This window comes from Xenopus laevis, chromosome 8L, assembly GCF_017654675.1.
Source record: "Xenopus laevis strain J_2021 chromosome 8L, Xenopus_laevis_v10.1, whole genome shotgun sequence".
Classification (NCBI taxonomy): domain Eukaryota; kingdom Metazoa; phylum Chordata; class Amphibia; order Anura; family Pipidae; genus Xenopus; species Xenopus laevis.
Window position 1 is genome coordinate 59,540,136 of NC_054385.1, and position 15,717 is coordinate 59,555,852.

General features: G+C 39.2%; 1 protein-coding gene across 4 annotated transcripts; it reads right to left on the reverse strand.

Annotated features, from left to right (window-relative positions):
• Positions 1 to 1,414: 1,414 nt before the first annotated feature.
• rap2c.L (RAP2C, member of RAS oncogene family L homeolog) lies at positions 1,415 to 12,123 on the reverse strand. Of its 4 annotated transcripts, none has more exons than XM_018229211.2 (4): positions 12,099 to 12,123; positions 9,420 to 9,980; positions 4,455 to 4,772; positions 1,415 to 2,624 (listed from the first exon to the last, which is right to left on the reverse strand). In XM_018229211.2, exons 2-3 carry the CDS (start codon positions 9,690 to 9,692, stop codon positions 4,494 to 4,496), a joined length of 552 nt encoding a protein of 183 aa, XP_018084700.1. In that variant the 5' UTR covers positions 9,693 to 9,980; positions 12,099 to 12,123; the 3' UTR covers positions 1,415 to 2,624; positions 4,455 to 4,493. The 4 variants fall into 4 exon arrangements, with proteins under 4 accessions (XP_018084700.1, XP_018084698.1, NP_001089659.1 ...); XM_018229209.2 differs by lacking the exon at positions 12,099 to 12,123 and adding an exon at positions 10,574 to 10,722; NM_001096190.1 differs by lacking the exon at positions 12,099 to 12,123 and adding an exon at positions 10,539 to 10,634.
• Between the last annotated feature and the right edge of the window lie 3,594 nt (positions 12,124 to 15,717).

Below are 15,717 nucleotides of genomic sequence, written 5' to 3' on the forward strand. Positions count from 1 at the left end.
CTTGAAAAACTAAATTTTTTTTTTTTGGGGAAAAAAACAACTCGACCTTTGATTAATAACCCCCTAAATGTCATACAGGAGTGCAAGGCTAAGTTTACATCAAAAAGCCACTGTGAATAACATATCCCATGATCCTGAGCATGACATTCCAGCTCTAGGTTTCTCAGTGGTCATCTGATTTTCAGGGACGTTGGGAAGCTGCTGTGAAATATCTTGCCTTTCACATGAACTCTTAGTGCAGAGTAACATAGCAGTAAGACCTTCCTACTTCCAAGCGTGAAATAAATAAGGAATGCCCTACTCAGGGGGTGAAAACAGAAACAAGGTCCATTATTAACAGCCCAAGTTGGATAAACACAGACATGAATTGATGCTCAAGCATTGGCTCCCACATTTTCTGCAGATGGGACAATTTAATAATGGTGCAGCTAAGGTCTAAATCTGGCCACGCAAGCTTAGAACCAGATATTTGTTTAGACCTACGAACAAACTCATCTGTAGCTACTATGGCCATTATAAACCTACAGATAAAGTAATTCAGCAGTAAGTGGAACCAATGTTTCACCGAGAGAACTATGTTACTTGTTCAATCTGTGGCGCCAAAGAGAGGCATTACCCGTCAACTGCAATATCCAACCCATCCGACCAAATAGAATACATCCGCTCCTGAATTCCTCTGGATTATGCTGGGCAAACACACATCTCTGGCTAAAGAAAAATAAATACATAAAGAAGACCTGTTGTGTGACCAGCTTCACAAAAGCTAGTATCTGGAAGAAGATGCAGATGACAATATTCCCGCATTTCACCAAAATGAAATACAACCACATTAAAACTTTGGTCAATATCTGATCCCCAGACAACATATGGATATTAAATCATTTACTACGTTAACTCAAAAATTGGTGGGCTTTGGTGCACTTTGCTTCCTGGAAGAGTTTAGTTTGTGTATATATATATATATATATATATATATATATATATATATATATATATATATATATATATATATATATATATATATATATATATATATATATATATATATATATATATATATATAATTATAGAATTGGAGAGGGCATTGTATAGATTTGTTATGAATCTCACATATCCCTGAACTGGATGGGCACCACAGCAATGGAGATTAGCTCACCAACAAGAAATCATCAGGTCTCTGCAATCGCCGAGCAAACCGTTGTTAAATGCACATCACACATTCTAGAAAAGTTTAAAAACTGCAGATCTGGTAAAGACCACAGAAGGCATTTGCTGTTTAAAGCACATTTGGCTAGTCACTGCTTGCTAAGAGTATGGGCTGGCTAATTTCACCTGTAAGCAGGGACAGGCAGGTGCACGTACACAACTGAACGCATACAAAGCAAGTATATCAAAGGACACCACTATCATGAACTGGGGGGAGGAAAGTAAAATCATTTTATTTGCATGTGACTTATATGTGCACAGGTGGGAAATAAAAAAAAATGCCAAATTATATTACTTTGTAGATACACAAGTAAAAAAAAAAACTCTGATAATGAACACTGTAAAGCTGGTTGAAGACAGCTTTGGAAAAAACACGCTTAAGACAGAATATTGTATATTTTCTAAAATAAAAATACATAATTGTGTTATCACCAGCCAAGGCCATCATAACCCCACCCAACTATATAATAGATGGCCTTAATTCAAAGACAATCAGATGGCTAACCGAGAATGTTTAGTTAAGCCATTTTTCATATGTCATTTCTTGTGTAGGCCGAGCCACTGAGTAAATGGTCTCCGGGCACTTGATTAACAAAGAGAAAGAAACATGGGTTGTGCCAACTACTCCTGTACAACAACCACCATGAGAGGATGCTGTGAGTTTGGTTCCGTCAACAGCCTCCTGTTAGATAGCCCTGCTCTGAAAGAAAAGTGGTATAAGCCAAACTGGGCCATATCAGCTAAGTTGTGGGTCTGTCTATACATCATATTCTTTTGCTTAGCCTGCATGTTGTTTTTGGGATTTTCTGTAACCCAGTACTTGAATATGGGAAAGAGTGGTGAGGTTTTCAAGGAGGTCCAGTTCATATTGAGCAGCTTCACTTGACACATTTAACGTAAACAAAATCTCAAAAGTATTTACCAACCAGTTTTAGGAGAGAACCAGCAAATTCTCCCTTTCAGTCATAGAGGGAAAAGGCAGAGCGTTACAGAACGATGGGCTGCCGGCCTCTTAAGAGCTGAAGGGATTAAGAGCAGATGGGAGGTAATATATAGGAATAACCACATGATTAAGGCTCAAATAACCCTCTGATAAAACTTTCTTTTTAAAAGGCATTAAGTAAGTAATACTGAGTGTTTAATAAATATATGTTTCAGAAAATGATTAATTAAATCAATTAAAAGTTAAAAAAAAGAAAAAAGAAGGGGTACGTTTTTTTAGCTCCTGTGGGGGGAGAGCGGAATCTAGAACGCATGGTCGCTGCAGGGGTGTGGTTGCTAAGGACACACTCCCTGAGCATTCCAATGACTCTTGTGGCAATGTGCTATTGTGCAGACATGTTAATTACGGCTCAGATCTGCAACCTGGGCTGTTAAGTTCTCCAAAGCGATAGCTGTGCAAATTTCCTCTGAGTTATCTGTATGGGAGGAAAAAAAATATTGTCACAACACTGATGATAGCCATTCATACAGTCGTTTAGTAAACCGAAAATATCGGTCTACATTTAGCGGCACATTTATCAAGGATGGAATTTCGAATTCTAAATATGAAATTCGACTAGTCGAAATTTGTCAAACTAATTTAAAGGACCTGAAAACTCGAATCGAATTTGATTTGAATGGTAAAAACTTGTATCAGTTTAAGAAAATCAATTACAGTTTTTTTCTCTGAAAAAAACTCAAATGTCCAGAAGGCTACAAACGTCACCAAATTGATCCCTGGACCTCTCCCATTGACTTATACAGGTTTTAGGTGGCGAATAGTCGCAATCGGCCAGAGTATGATAAATTTCGAAATTCTAATTTGAATTAAAACTTTAATACTACTGGTGTTTTTCAGCCATTGAGAAGCTCCCAAATCCAGAACATTCACTACCAATTAATTTGTATGGGAAATGACAGCAGTTTAGCATTTAATAGCAACTTCTAGCTGCTGCAAAGCGTGTCCCATTCAAATGAATAAGAAACGGCAGCAGCAGGGTCAGGCACTTTTAAGATGGCTCATTTGAATCTAGAGAAGCAGTTTTCAACTTATCACTCACTTTTTGTGTAACACAGTAATTTGATTATATGTATTTGCTTTGCTCTCAAACAAGATATATTTAGTAGTAGTTAATTCCGACAGATCCACTTGTACTAATTAAAGCGGTTCACCTTTAAGTTATCTTTTAGTATATTATAGAATGGCTAATTCTAAGCAACTTTCCACTGGTCTTCATTATTTTTGTTTTAGATTTTTTAACTTCTCCTTCAGACTCTTTTCAGCTTTTAAATGGGGTCACTGACCCTATCTAAAATACAAATGCTCTATAAGTCTACACATTTATGGTTACTGCCGCTTTTTATTAATCATCTTTCTATTGAGGCCCTCTCCTATTCATATTCCAGTCTTTCATTAAAATCAGTGCATGGTTGCTAGGGTAACTTGGACCCTAGAAACCAAATTGCTGAAATTACAAACTAGAGAGTTGCTGAATAAAAAACTAAAATCACTCAAAAACTACATATATTAAAAAAAAAAAAAAACAATTGCAAACTGTACCAGAATAAAGGCTGGAGTGAGCGGATGTCTAACATAACAGAACACAACTTCCTGCTTTTCAGCTCTCTATCTCTGAGTTAGTCAATGACTTTAAGAAGGGGCACATGGGTTAGGATCCATGTGCCCCTCCCCCCTCAAGTCACTGATTGGTTACTAACTAGTATCCAACCAGTGGAAACCAAGAGCGCTGCAAAGAAGTAACGTTCTGGCTATTATGTTATACATCCAGTCACTCCAGCCTTTATACATTACATTTTTGGCTAACTAACTATATTGAAAATCTGTTTTATTTTACACATCGTATCTATGTACCCAGTTTTTTATAGTTTAATCAGGTATTTTGGCAGTACTATCCTCTCAAGATATCATGCCTGGTAATCAAGTTCCATGATCTCTACATCTGCTTACATAATTGCTGCCAATCGCAACTCTCCAAAAAGAAAACTGCAGGCTCCTGTAACCAAGAGAGAGGTGTTTGGTTATGAGAAAATGATCACTGCTGGTCAATTGATGTGGATTACTAGACCTGCATAAATTTTGTAACTAAAGTTACAAGTTGCAAAGTACCTGTACTTTGAAATATTTTTTTCACAAACAGGATCAAAACTGTCTGTGCCAGGACTTAGTACCGAACACGTCTCAAATTGAAAACAATATTGCAACTATTTTAAACAAACGATCCAGCCAATACTCGTCTTCAACCAACCTGCTCTTTATGGCCATGTTTGAGGTCCCTCCAAATTCCTCATTGAACAGTGCAAGTTGTACAACACTGATCCTGCTTCTCAGGCAAAGATGCATAGTTCATTTGCCTCACAATTTCAGCAAACAGTTCATCCACCATTGTCTTGCTTTTGGCAGAAGTCTCCATGAACGGACAGCCCCACTCTTGAGCAAGGGACCGTCCCTCTGCTGACATAACTTCTCTCTCTGACTCCAGGTCCACTTTGTTTCCAACTAGAATGAGAGGGACCTTTTCATATCTCTTCACTCTAACGATTTGGTCCCGCATTGGCTTTATGTCCTAGGTAAAAAGAAAGGTCATAAGTGAAAAAAAAATACCATTAACAAAACAAAAAGCTTACAGGCAAAAAAACAATTTTCTTAAATGAGATTCCTGTGTGGACATCCAACCATTCTAAGTCTATATCTATAGCACGTGACTTTGGGCGAACTGCCACTGCCCTAAAGATACTAAATGTTCCAGATAATATCCCATGCGCCATTGCCACTAAAAGAGAAGGAAAAGTAAATCCACAGGTTTTTTTTTAAGCAGATAAGCACCCCCAGTGATTCTAGTGACTTACCTGCTATCCCAGGCTGGTGCTCTCCTTTAAAAAAAAACCAAAAAAAAAACCCACCAGCCCAGGGTACTGAGCTCCCCAACCAGCTTCTTTTCTCCCAGGTCTCCCTGCACCAATTCCAATACAGTATAGAAGTCTCTGAAAAAAGTTCTGTACTGCACATGCACTTGGCCAAGTCACATAAAGCAGTAAAATAATGCTCTCTGTACCATAAGCCTGAAGCAATGACAGCTATGGAATCCATTATCTGGAAAGTTCAGAATTATAGACTCCATTTTAAACAAATAATTAAAATGCTTGATCCCAAACCTTACCAGAGGTAAAACAATCCTACTGTATTTATTTCATGTTTAAATGATATTTTAGTAGACAAAATTATGTTGATCCAAATTATGGATTAGGAAAAGCCAGGTCCCGAACATTCTACTTAATTGGTTGCAGACCTGTATCATACATGGAGATTAGTTCCTGCTACAATGACACCCAATGGCAATAGCATTAAAACAGAAACGCCAATCTGCTGGCTTCTAATTCCTAAATGTATGTGCACCGACAGGCACAGGATCAGCCCGAAAAACGGAAAAACAAAAGTAAGCATTTTCCTTAGATATGTGAGCGGAAAAAGTGACGAATGGTCAAATGCAAATGGCAACACATGGGATCTCCCTGCTGTCAGAGAACCATCTACTGTCTTTTTATTGACATGACTGAAAACAGCCTGTCACTGCTCATGAGAGTTGGTTTATTAACCAAAAATGCTCAAATGCACAATTTCAGACCTGAAAACTACCTATACATGTCAATGACAGGAGTACTGGAGAAGGGTGTTTTTTAAGCATTTCTCCACACATCAGGCAGAGAAACACTGTGAGTGCCATGAACTTGAACTTCGCAAATACAATTTACACTGACTAACTGATTCATACATTGATGAAAGCTTATGTCTGCCTGGAGTCCAATGATGGCATATTTCAAATCCAATACAGGTCATTTGGCGTAGCTTACATACTGACAATCACAAAGTATTTGCATTCAAAACTAATTCTGTGAGCTGCTTGTTGGAACATCTGCTCAAAGCCGTTTGTGTAATGATAGTTTACAATACCAAGGCAATTCTGTTGGGGATATATTAAAGGGAGGGGAGAGCTTTAAGCATGAGCTTCAATACATGTTAGTAATGAATGGAAGAAAAAGCTGTTCTAGATTTCTTGACATTTACTTATGGCAGACGTTATGGTCCAGTGCAAACATCCAACCCAACAGATATATTTTGGTCAGGTATAGACAAAAGGAAACCATTACAATGTATAGACCAAATGTATAGAATGAAGTTCCGAACAGAGTTTATGTAAACTGATTTCCAACGTATGTCATATCAAAACAAATGTTTTCTGAGCAACAATAAAAAGCAATAAATCTGTTAAAGAGGAATATAGGAAATAGCATTACTTCAAGGGGTTGTTCATCTTTAAATAAACTAAGTGTGATGTAGAGTATTATTCCGAGACAATTTGAAATTGTTTATCATTATTGTGGCTTTTGAGTTATTTAACTTTTTATTCAGCAGCTCTCCAGTTTTAGCAATCTGGTTGCTCAGGGCCAAATTACCCTAGCAACCATGCACTGATTTGACTAAGAGACTAGAATATGAATAGGAGAAGGACTGACTAGAAAGATGAGCAATAAAAAGTAGCAATAACAATACATTTGTAGCATTACAAAACATTTTGTTTTAAGATGGGTCAGTGACCCCCATTTGAAAGTTGGAAAGAGTCAGAAGAAGGCAAATAATTCAAAAATTGTAAAAATAAATAATGAAGGCCAAATGAAAAGTTGCTTAGAATTGGCTATTCTAGAACATTATAATAGTCAACGTAAATGTGAACCACCCCTTTAAAACATTGTGAATGGAACAAATTTAAAGGGGTTGTTCACCTTTGAGATAACTTTTAGTATGATGTAGAGAGTGATATTCTGAGACACTTTGCAATCGGTTTTCATTTTTTATTATTTAAGGATATTGAGTTATTTAGCTTTTTATTCAGCAACTCTTCAATTTGCATTTTAAGCAACCTGGTAGCTAGGGTCCGGATTACCCTAGCAACCATGCATTGATTTGAATAAAAGCCTGGAATATGAATAGGAAAAGGCCAGAATAGAGAGATGAGTAATAAAATGTAGCAATAACAGTACATGTATAGACATATAGAGCATTTGCTTTTTAGAAGGGGTTAGCGACGCCCATTTGAAAGCTGCAAAGAGTCAGAATAAAAAGGCATATAATTATAATACTATCAAAAATAAATAATGAAGACCAATTGAAAAGTTGTTTAGAATTGGCCATTCTGTATTATACTAAAAGTTAACCTAAAGGTGAACCACCCCTTTAAGAGTTTTGTAATTATAATATATTTAAAAATGCTTTGCTATTTCCTTACGGTTTATTAAACTGCTCAATGCACTGAATAAACAGTAGCAGCATGTACAGGAAATCAGTGCTGCTGCTGGATAAAGTGTAAGTATCTTGGAAATTACCACCTCTGGATTACCCACATTAAGTGGAAATCTATGTAAATGAGTATGTAAATGGACATCAGCATCAGCTTCAACAGTGTAATAACATTATAATGACAGCATAACATAAACTGCCTCTGTTTATAAAGTTCTTGCACAATTGAAGAGCTAATAATTGTAAGAAGAGAACAATAAATGACTTGGTTATTACAACCAAAGGTTATTGGTGGGGGGGGGACTTTACAATCTGGCAAAAGTTTGAGAAGGGCAAATCTAAACAAGTTTCTCCTCCTGCAGTGGAAAGTTTCCTTATTACAATACTGTCCAAATGGTGATCCACTGCACCCCCTACCCCCACAAGAAACAAATGGCCCTTTCAATTGCAAGGTCTAAAAAGCAGGGCCCTCTTTACCTTCTATGTCGATTAATAAATGGAATGTTTTATCTATACTCTCTTCTTCTGTACAGTGCTGCAGAATATATTGTTGCTTTATAAATACATGTTAATAATGGCTTCCTGCATGACCAAGGGTTATTCCCTTAAATACATGGCCAAGGGTTCCACTAATATTGAAAATACTGAAAAATAAAATATTCAGTTCCCTTCTATCAAAGGCCGTCATTTTAACCTCACTGTTTAATAAATGAGGCTGTGCTAAATATGTAATTCAAAAGCTACGTTTTACATTTATTTTAATTATAATAAGCTGTTAACATCCACTAGTAAATACTGTATATTTGTCTCAGAAGCACTAGAACAGTTTATAGATAAGCTGCTGTATAGCCATTTCAAGTTGAAATTGGACTATTGAGTGCACATTAACAAATAACAAAAGGATAGATTGTGCAGAATGATTTTAGTTTTTACACAGAAAGAGATCAAATACCATAAATGACTCTCTACAGAACGAAAAAAAACTCTCATAAGACATTTGCTGCCGAGAAGTATATTTCTAGGCGCTGGATGAATAAATGCAAATTCTAAATGTAAAAGACTAAATCCCTTTATAATGCTACTGGTCTTTAAAAACAAAGTAACTGTCTGAAAAAGTTACCCACATCAAAAGTCCACTGAAAAAAACAACTGAATAAACAAACCCCTTCCCCCCGCTGCAGTCTGCTTAAAGGAGAAGGAAAGGTTAAAACTAAATAAGCCTTATCAGAAAGGTCCACCTGAATATACCAGTAAACCCTCAAATTAGTGCTGTTCTGAGTCCCCTGTTAAAAGAAACACTGCAGTTCTTTCCTTCTATTGTGTACACATGGGCTTTTGTATCAGACTTCCTTTTTCAGTTTAAACCTCCAGGGCTTGGGCATGCTCAGTTTGCTCCTCTCTCCCCCCCCCCCCTGCTGTAATTTGAGCCCACAGCTATAAGCGAGCAGGGAGAGACTCAGGTAGGAAGTGATGTCACACCAAGCTAATATGACAGCTGCTATCCTAAACAAACAGAGAGCTTTTTACTCAGGTATGGTAAAACATTATACAGAATTAATATAGCATTCTAGCTTGCACTATTGTGGCTAATCTATTGGCATTAAAATGCCTCAGTAGCTTTCCTTCTCCTTTAAGAGCAGTTTATTTTACAAAGTGGACCAGTGATTTATTTGATTGTGCATGTATAGACAGGAAGTAGAATGTGACTTTACTTTCAATTGTAAATTTCACTCTGTCTAGTGCAACACCCCATATTTCTTAATTAATAGGCAAAATGTATGTCAGGCACAAGCTCAACTAATGTTGAAAAATGAGGTATGCCACCGCTGTAAGTAAAGAGCAAAATCTGGTAAATCCACTGACATGTAGCATTGCCATGTATACTTTGGAATGTATATGAAGGAATTGGTTAACTCACCTGGAATGACTGTTGATTTACCAAGCTGTACACCAATATGAAGCCCTGGCCATTCTTAATGTACAGATCCCTCATGGAAGCAAACTGTTCTGTGCCTGCTGTGTCCAAGATCTCCAGCACGGAGGGGGAGGAGTCCACTTCAATTTCTTTCCGATAAAAATCCTCAATTGTAGGATCATACTTTTCAATAAAGGTGCCCGTAACAAACTGGACCGTTAGGGCTGACTTCCCAACCCCACCGCTGCCTAACACCACCACCTTGTACTCCCTCATGGGCTCGGACAAGTGGGCTCACACAGCACATACACCACGTCAGGAAGGCGTGAAGACGGCGTTAATGTGCTGGTTTAGGATTGAAGTCGCTCATATACTCTTGTAAACAGTGTTGTTATTTGAGGAGACCGATGGGATTATTCTGCTTGATGATTCCAAGTACAACAGGCAATTCCTCTTGCTTTGCACAGCCAATCCCAGGAAGCAGTTCAATTTCCAGTGATAGCCGTAAGGGAAGTTCCTTTCCTGAATTGTCACAGCACAACTAATAAGATGAATGCAAACAAACTGCAAGAGATAATAACAGGCATATGATTAAAGTCAAAGACAAGCCCAGATTGCTGCTATTTCAGTCCATTGCTCCAAACAGGAAATGAACCACCACCCCATTTCATTGTTTTTGTTGTCAAATTCACAGACACAAGTTATACACTTATGCAAAGCAGCTCATTTAGCCAGATTGACAGACTCTTTGGCCCTTTACGAGACCCTTGATGATGAGGCAACTGTGGCTGTTATTATTACTGCTTCCTGTGCCACAAATCTCATATCCCAAGCCTTGTACAGAAATCAGAAGGGGAGGCAAATATAGTGGAGGCCAAACATGGGCAATGAGGCTTCTGCCCCGGTCAAAACAGACTCATAGCCAATAAATACCCACGTCTGTGAAAACTGAAGGGCAGAAGCAATGTATGTTTCATGTATGTTGTGCCAGTACAGAGGCCCCTTTACATTAGTAAAAAGACACACTGTGAATGGCTCTAAGCATACTGGCCAACATCCCCGCTTTTAGCAGGACACTCCCGATTTCCCTCACGCAGCCCACAGTCCCGGATGGCTACTTACACGCCCCGCAAAGCTGTTGATTGCAAGCTCCTTACCGCCTGCCTAACAGGAAATCCCGACGCCACAAGTCTCATCACGCGAGAGTGTGCCGTCACGACCACACGTAAGCGCAGTGACGCGTCACGTAGCCGCCTTGTGGGAGTGACGAGTAGAGACGGACGTACCCAACCGGAAGCAGCTAGTAAATGGCTGCACGTCCTCTCTCAATTTGTTTACCTCTACTCGCACTCCCCACCTCTGTTGCAATTGCAGAACAGAGAAAAATAATTTTCTTTCGTGGTAGTTTCCTGACGTGCCCTCAACCACCCAGCTCCCTCCCAATATTTCCTTTTATATGTTCTGCTGACACCTCTCCGATTTGTGCCAGGGTCCCAGGAAACTGATACAATATATTTTTTCCTGGTTGCGGACGACATCTACTACCTTCAGATCCTAGTCTCCTAATCTGACTAAAAAGGAAAGAGTGTTTGTGTAAACTAGGGCAGGTCAAATTAAAGGGATCCTGTCATCGGACAACATGTTTTTTTCAAAATGAATCAGTTAATAGTGCTACTCCAGCAGAATTCTGCACTGAAATCTATTTCTCAAATGAGCAAACAGATTTTTTTATATTCAATTTTGAAATCTGACATGGGGCTAGACATTTTGTCAATTTCCCAGCTGCCCCTGGTCATGTGACTTGTGTCTGCACTTTAGGAGAGAAATGCTTTCTGGCAGGCTGCTGTTTTTCCTTCTCAATGTAACTGAATGTGTCTCAGTGGGACATGGGATTTTAATATTGAGTGCTGTTCTTAGATCTACCAGACAGCTGTTATCTTGTGTTAGGGAACTGTTATCTGGTTACCTTCCCATTGTTCTTTTGTTTGGCTGCTGGGGGGGGGAAGGGAGGGGGGTGATATCACTAACTTGCAGTACAGCAGTAAAGAGTGATTGAAGTTTATCAGAGCACAAGTCACATGACTTGGGGCAGCTGGGAAATTGACAATATGTCTAGCCACATGTCAGATTTCAAAACTGAATATAAAAAAATCTGTTTGCTCTTTTGAGAAATGGATTTCAGCGCAGAATGCTGCTGGAGCGCACTATTTCCTGATCTTATGTTTTAAGACTAGGGAAATTGTTTTCACAATTTAGGGACAACGTTGGGCTATTTTAGGAGGATCTAATGCAGGCATGTCCAAAGTGCAGCCCAAGGGCCACACTGGCCCTCAGCCTCCTTCATGAAATAAATAATAATGAGGCCCACCAGCATAGTGCGATCAGGAATCATGTAGATGTAGCAGTAATATTTGGGCACATTAGTGAAATGATCTGCCACTTGGTCTATACTGCTGCCTGTGTGCTGAAGGTGTTAGCAATAGACAAATACTGGCAGTGACGCGCCGTTCTGGCAATACATTTTTTTTAAATGTTAAACATTTGAAACATAACAGGCATTGGGCACAACATTATGGAGATGGTACATATTCTTAGTAGTCACACACACACATATATATGTATATAAATAAAATATATATATATATGAATAAAAAACACAATGAAATGCAGCTCATCCCTTACCTTATTGGGTGCACGTGGTCAGGCTTGATATACAAATTATGCACTTTACCACAGCACTCCAACATATAGCCCCCTGGGAAAAACTATTTCCCTAGACGAATTCCATGTCAGTACTCATCGGGATAGCCCCTCCTCCCATTTGAAGGCCCCTCCCCAAGCCTTTAAAAGGCCAACCACACCCACTTACCGCCATTTTTTTTTTTTTTTTTTTTCCCCCGTTTTTGGTTTTGGCCCCATTGGAAGCAAAATTTCTTTTTAACCTTGGGAAAGCATTAGGCCTGCCCAAAAGGCATCCTAGGGACAGGGGTTTTGGTCCACGGGACCTTTTGTTCCCCAGCACACTACCTCATATCTGGAGTCTTCTGAGCTTTAGCTTCTGGATCAGGTAAGGCACTGGTGTGCAATGTTTGATACTTCTTGTCTGCCTGTGTTTCATTTGCCTTCCTGTATTGCTATGAGAGCATTTGGTGGCTGGTACTTGTCCCCCCCATCCGTGTGCCCTCCAGACCGTCCCAGAAGGCGTCCAGTGGCAGTGGTGTATGTGGCCCCTACACCCCATTTTTTTACGGATGGGCGAGGGAGGCGGCAGTTAGTTTAGGCATTACTAGTTAGGGGCCTGAACCTTGTTGCCTCCTGTTACTTTTGTTTTCTTTTATTTTTTAATGGGGGCAGGTGTATTGCCAGCTGTCTCCCTCAACAGTCTTCCCTAAGGTGGAGATAGTCAAAATAAAAAAAATAAATAAAAAATCAAAACAGAAGTAGCAGCAAACTTGGGCCCTTGCAGGAGGCACCAACACTAATTATCCAATTTGCCTCTGTATAACCTCAGCAGTTGCTTTTGGTTACCTGCCTATGCAGACAAATCAGAGTATTCCTCAGTCTGTGCTGACACCAGCTGAGTATAATCAAGTGATTCCTGTGCAACTGCCAGCTATAGCAAGTGGAGATGGCCCCGCCCACTCTCTAAACTCAACAGAATAGAACACTGTTCTGAAATATGTGGCATTAAGGGGTCTGTTTCCAGCCTTGCATAATAAGCAGCAGGTAAGGAGTGTGTCCATATGCTGTTCTGCAGTGTACTAAAGTCTAACTAACTGCTTACATGCAATGTAATCATATGCTTACCTGCACTGTGCTTGCCCACCTGCAACCAGTAGCCCTAATACAAATAGATAAATGGGCTAGCATGTATGTAGCATGTATACTGACATGCAGGGTGCTGAGTTCAGGCCATTTGCATACATGACATCAGTAGCCCTATTGAATAGGGATCTCTGGGCTGGGTGGCTGCTAGGCCCTGATATATGCTTGCTTTCAGCAGCAGCTAATCTAAAATTTGTATTCCATGTTGCTGTGATTGTATATATGTGCTCATATCTTGTTCTGGCTATTGCTCACCTGGAACAAGTAGCCCTAATGGATGTAGTGCACAGGTCTGGCCGGCTGCTAGGCCCTGATACATGCTTGCTCTAATTGGCAGCTAATCAAAACTATGTATTACGTGTTACTGTGAGTGTATCTGTGTGCTCCTACTTTGTTCTGCAGTATATGCTCTGGTTATAGCTCACCTGAACAAGTAACCCTAATGGATGTAGAGCACAGGTCTGGCTGGCTGCTAGGCCATGATACATGCTTGATCTAAGCGGCAGCTATCTATACTATGTATTACATGTTTCTGTGATTATATCTCTGTGCTCCTATTTTGTTCTGCAGTATATGCTCTGGTTATTGCTCACATGAACAAATAGCCCTAATGGATGTAGAGCACAGACCTGGTGAGGGTCTGATATAGGATTGCCCTAAGCAGCAGCTAATATAAACTATGCATTACATGTTGCTGGGATTGTATCTGCGTGCTCCTAGTTTGCTCTGCATTATTTATTCTAGCTATTGCTCATCTGGTAGCCCTAATGGATTAGATCACTGGGCTTGGTGGCTGCTAGGTTCTGATATAGGCTTGCTCTAAGCAGCAGCTAACCTAAACTATGTATTACATGGTGTTGTGATTATATCTGGGGTACATTGGGGTTCAATACCGATGAGTACTGACATGGATACTAACATGTGAATGTCTTATTATGCCATTGCTTTGTTCCTGGGATAAGGTATGGCTTAACCAATTAAGCAGGGAATGTAATTTATTACTGTAGTTGGCAATGTTTTTTTCCTGTGGTAGGTCAGTTTAAATATTGTCTTGATAAACACAACACGAGTTTTCTGAAGCCCGTCTGCCATAAGGATCGCTGGGTTAACAATAACCACAGGTATGTAGTACATTTGGGGCAGTTGAATGTAATTTTTCCCAGATTCAGCCTTGTATTACAGATCTCTGCCTGCATGAATGGAGGGCCAGGTAATAATTGCTTATTCCAGTCAAATGTACAGTATAATTACTATCCATTGCTGGGGCTCTGGGGTTGGGCATGGTGCTCTGCCAGAACCAGTATCTTAGGGCCCTGACCGAGGCATATGTAATAATCACACAGTTTAATACATGCTAGCACTATGGCCCACACCCTGCAGGGGGATTCTAATGCCTTCAGTATGAATGCTCAATTAATGGTTAAGCTCCATAATACAACTGAGTCTACCAAGCAACATATATGTGTGCATTTATAAGTAGGCCATCGGCATGTGTAAATATATATTTGAATATTAAGGTGTGTATATGTGTGTGTGTGTGTATATATGTATGTATGTATGTATGTATGTATATATATATATATATATATATATATATATATATATATTTATATATATATATATATATATATATATATATATATATATATATGTATATATATATATATGTATGTATATGATAAAGGCCCTATTGTGGGGCGAAACGTTGGAAAAATGCAACTAAAAATAAATTAACATGTTTATTCACGAAAAGGAATTGGAGTGCGAGTCCTTTGATTATCTTATCTGAACAATATTGACCCACGCACCCTAAATTGTTTGGAATATCTGGTGAGTGCATACACTGGATGGACTTTTTTTATATATATATATATATATTTTAGTTTTGTCCTTGAGAAAGGTTCCTGTGCAGAACTGAAACGTCGGCTTAATAAACCTATATTTTCATTCAACATATTGTACTTTTGTTTCCTCCTTTTTATGAAAATCCTGTGAGTGCCAGTTGGCTGAAATAACCCTATATGTATTTCTACCCTTTCTTGGGAGGCTCCTCAGTGCTTCCCACATGATAAAGAGGGGGTCTTCTACCCAGGGGTATGCATTGACAATTCTTAATGTCAGGATAGATGGCTTTGCTTATACAACCAGCAAAACAAAGCATCATTGTGGCTGAAAGGCCAGGTTTCTGTTGTGTCCAGAAGGCATACTTACTTGGGTCTGTTTTTACCCCTAGTTAGTGTTTTTTTAGAATACAGGGCTGGCTGTTCTTCCATACCAGATAGGTAACTGATTAGACAGCAGATGGAAGCATCCAATGAGTGCTAATTTTTCCTCTCTAGGTCAGTGCCCTCTTGAACCACCAGTAGTATTGGAATCTGCCTCCTCAGTTACATACTGTTGTTTCTACCTGTTCTATTGCCTCAGGCTGTAACGTACTTGATTCTCGTGAGCAGGATCATAGTCTTCCCTTATGTGA